The following is a 4,362-nucleotide window of genomic DNA, read 5'->3' as shown; positions in this document are numbered from 1 at the left end:
TGGATCCGCAGCAAAGAATAAGTTATGGCAGCGTTTTGACTGATAGGCTAAAATAGTGTGTTTCTGTTCCTACTCCAATTGTGGGGTATGTTTCTCATTCTTCACTGGAAGTCCTGAGTAAATGGCACTAGAAATACAACAGTAGGGAAGATGTAGATCATTGCTAAGAAACCCTAGAAGTTTGTGGCCTTGCCTATGGATGCTCCACCAGATAGCCTTTGAAGTCTTTGTGCATCCAAGCTGGTTCATTCTTACTTCCAGTATGTTTTCTGAAGGCTTGTGGCTAAAGGCTGGCTGGTGAGAAGTGGGTGGTTATGATTCTCCACCAGTGAATCTTGAGGACTCCTCACTCACTCCTCTCATCAGGTGTCCTGTGCTTCTTGAGTCTTCGTGGGCCCCAGAGATCACAGGATCACCATGAGGGCTGTCTCTCTGAGACCCACCATTGCAGATGTCTCTCTGAGCTCTCTGGGTTTGCTGAGCTTTTTTCAGTTCCCTTTCTAGTATGGCTACCTTGGACTTCTCCAAGTTCAGTTGCTTCTGGAGTTCATCTGTCTTTTCCGGGAAGGGACGGAGAATTTGACTTCTGGCCAGAGCTGCTGCAGAAGGTCTCTGCTCTGGATCAGGGTGGATCATGTTCTTGAGTAGACCATAAAAGTCATCTGAGAGCTCCTGGACAATGTCTGGAAAGTTCCCCTTGCGGATATGATGCCACACGTCACCGTTACTGGGTAGTGACTCTGCTCCTGCAGCCATTGCAATTGTTAACCCCAAGGCAAATATGTCTCCTTGGGGAAGGTGTTGATAATTCTCTTGCAAGATCTCCTTAGCAAGGAATCGAATATCTCCTTCTTCCACTTTCGGTTTGCTGATTGATGTCACGTGGCCCAGGTCACCAATTTTATATATCACACTGGCAGAGAGAAACCAGTCAGCCTCATTTTCAGCCTCTTCTGGACCTACGGGAGAGTCACTCTGCATCTTATTACAAATAAAGATGTTACTGGGTTTGATGTCCAGGTGCACCATGCCAAAACTGTGGACGTACTTAAGTCCCAAGGAAACTTGTAGAAGGAGGTCTTTGAGTTTGGCCTCGTGAAAGTGGCTACCAGATTTGGCATTTTCGGTTATCACAGTTTGCAAGCTCCCACCGTTACAGTATTCATTCTGAATGACCAAGTGACCGTCTTCTGTCCATGAAGAATAGTAGCGTACCACATGGGGGTGATGGCCAAGCACTGCAAGAGCATAAACTTCCTGCAAATCCAAACCATTTGATAATCCTGAGAATGGTTTTGAAGAACGCTTTATTGCATAAAGACATCCATCCAGCCTCTTAATGCACTTGTAGACTGTACCAAATTCCCCAACCCCAATTTTTTCTACCTCCAAAAATTCCTTTTCATAGCGGGAAGCCATATTAGTTTCTCGTAGAATACTTCTCTTAGTAGGCAGCCCCTGTTCTGATTTGTTTTCCCCTTCTCCAGTTTCTTCATGGTAGCCTCTGGTTTTCCTCTTGTCATTTGATTGAAGGACCAATTTTCTATAGGACTCTGGAGTGAATGGGTTGATATTAACCAGAGACAAAGAGGCCTTCTCATCCATGAAGGGAGAAGGTGTGAGTCTCAGACGTTTAGAGTTTTGGGCAGAGAGTGTTTCTTTTGAAATCATCTCAGGCGGATTCAGTGAAGTTTTGGGTAGGGAGAGGTTGTCAGCGACTGGCAGCTTGCTCTTCCTGGATGGTCTTGGTGTCTCTGGACATATGGGAAGGGCTGAAACTGGAATCCAAAGGATGGGACCTGGACTTTCTATGTCTCTGTTCTGAGAAGGATAACGCTCATCTCTGGGGGGAGACTTGGGATCCTCCTCCATCTCCTCATCCTCATCCCTCTCAGACGCTGGGCTCTGGACCTTTACGGTGCCTTGTGCTGTCATCTGACCTCCATTCTCAAAATCTTCTTCACAGATGGAGAAGTTTAGTTCCCTATTCAGTCTCTGGGCAACCCCTCTGTCAGTCATCTCAGCGAAGAGCCTTACAGCGCCGACTCAACTTCTGTTTATCTGGTACCTTTTCTCTTCTACCTATAACCACAAACCATTACAGACTATTTTAAGGTTTTCTGTGGTTTCTAAAGTACAATACTTTCCAAAATGAGGACTTTACCATCACAAATCTCATGGGCAGGCTATGACTCAATCTAGAGTAGAACTAAATAGAACTAAGTGCCCCAATGAGTAGCTGGACTGTAAATGCCTCTAGAAAATAGTGAGGTTGTTTTTATATGGTTGCTGCTGCTGTAATCTTGAATGTAAAGGGCAGGAAGTTAGGCAAAAGCCATGGAATTATTGCCATATGTGAACACGAACATCTATAAATTTGAATTTTTGGCCCAGCCACTTACTAGATCTGGTTTTTACCCTCTCAGAGATGATGCTTCATAAAAAAATGACAATATTAAGATCCTTTACAGAAGGAAATATTGTAGCATAAAGGAGCTAGTATAAATGATATTGGCAAGAAGTGAGCCCTGAGTAAGGAGCAGCTACCTTCATGTATTCGTCAGCTAATGTTATGAAGCTGCTGCATAACAAGAAATCCCCTAAATCTTAGTGGCTTTCCCAAGTATTAATTTTATTACTTGTAAGTTGATGAATTGTCTATGACTTCTCTGCCACAGATTTTGTTCACATCATATTGAGGCATGTGGGACTTCTGTCTCACATTAGAATCAGCAGCTACCAAGGCATGTTCTTCTCATATTAGATGACAAGAATATAGAAGGGTTTGACAGACATTTTCATTGTAGAATCTCGGCTCTGAATTTATGTGGCTATCCTCAAATCCAGTATGACAGAGAAGCATAATTTATCCACTAATGGCATGGCTGTAAGAACTCAAGGAACAATTATTAGCATGTAATACATTATGCCACACTTCCCTTCTTTTCTGTGAGACCCTAACAAAGAAGAGAGGAGGGGGAAGAAAGAAGGAAGGAAAGAGATCCCATAGTAGTTCTTCCCTGTACCTCATTTATGAGAGTTGGCCCAGCCTCCTTTGTAGAGATAGTCCAGCCTCCTTTGTAGAGATGGTCCAGCCTCCTTTGTAGAGATGGTCCAGTGCTCATGCCCTGGAAGCAAAAGCATTCTCTGGCACAGCACGCTCCTTTCTTCTTCGAGTTTCAAAGTGCTGGTGATGAAAGAAACAAACTACTCAAAGGCAGTCGATAATTCACTAGAAGGTGTCTCAAATCTTGCCTGTACACACACATCTAAACTTATTTTGCAAGATAAGCAGCAGCAATGGGTAGTGGTGTTCATCAAAACAGACTATAGTATACAATGATTGCCCAAACAGCTCGATATTTATCTACGTCCAACCCTTCCCTTTGTCACTCCAGCAACTCTTAGTAATGTATACATAATGTGCCTGACTATTCATCCCAAATGATTTCATCATTATTCTGATCTATAATGATGGTAGGCTTGAAGCCTTTGAATTCTCTCTCTGTGTGCATACCGATTTGTGTGCATGTTAGTGTGTAGGGGGTGCAGGTGTGTGTGAGCATGTGCAGAGAGATCAGAGGTTACCATCATTTGTCTTCTTTAATCATTTCTCCACTTGAATATTTTGAGACAGGGTATCCCTGGAACTCACCAGCTGGCTAGCCTGGCAGCCTAGTGGGTCCCAAGGATCCTCCTGTGTGTGTCTTCCTTCAAAGTCCCAAGATGGCAGGCATGTTCCTGCAGTTTACTTTGGATTTCAAAGCTGGATGAATAGGTAGCCCCACACTATCTAAAAAGAATTTTCTTGTCAAAGGAAACACGGCCTTGCACAGTCATTAACTGTTGCGGGAGGTCCTCCCACTCCTCCAGCCTATCACCGCTGAGGTACCAGCCCACTGGGGCGTGGTTTCTCTCCCTTTAAAAAAGCGGCCACTTCCCTCTCCTCTCCCTCTTCACTTCCTGCTCTGCCTGCGACTAGACTCCTTTCCTGGTTGCGAAGAGGGCTGTTGCCTGGGACAGTGATCTGTAAGTTTTTTCCCCTTTAAATAAATACCACCCTAATAATCATAACCCCGAATTGGTGTGGCATTGTTTGTGACTTACGCCTTCATTTTGGCACCCAACGTTTGGTTTTAGAACCTCTCCTTTCCCCACTCGCAGCCGCGAGTTCGGCTTGGCGGCTGCGGGCTTGGCGGGCGCAAGTTCAGCTTTGCGGCAGCGGGCTTGGCGGGCTCTAGTTCGGCTTGGCGGGAGCCCCTCCTTCCTCAGCCGCCAGAGGCCTTGGACTCCCCACGTGGATTTAAACTCCACAGGCCCGCGTAGTCTCTGGCCGCCTGGTTTGCTCTTTTCTGAGTCATT

At 45.2% G+C, this 4,362-nt stretch overlaps 1 protein-coding gene across 1 annotated transcript; it reads right to left on the bottom strand.

The window, feature by feature from the left end:
- Positions 1 to 312: 312 nt before the first annotated feature.
- LOC121441183 (wee1-like protein kinase 2) lies at positions 313 to 2,019 on the bottom strand. The gene has a single exon (XM_041642321.1). The coding sequence runs from the start codon at positions 2,017 to 2,019 to the stop codon at positions 313 to 315; it is 1,707 nt and encodes a 568-aa protein (XP_041498255.1).
- Between the last annotated feature and the right edge of the window lie 2,343 nt (positions 2,020 to 4,362).

Source organism: Microtus oregoni, unplaced genomic scaffold (assembly GCF_018167655.1).
Source record: "Microtus oregoni isolate MIOR12 unplaced genomic scaffold, Mior012 000074F_000, whole genome shotgun sequence".
Taxonomy (NCBI): Eukaryota; Metazoa; Chordata; class Mammalia; order Rodentia; family Cricetidae; genus Microtus; species Microtus oregoni.
This window is presented reverse-complemented; position numbering and strand designations above follow the sequence as displayed.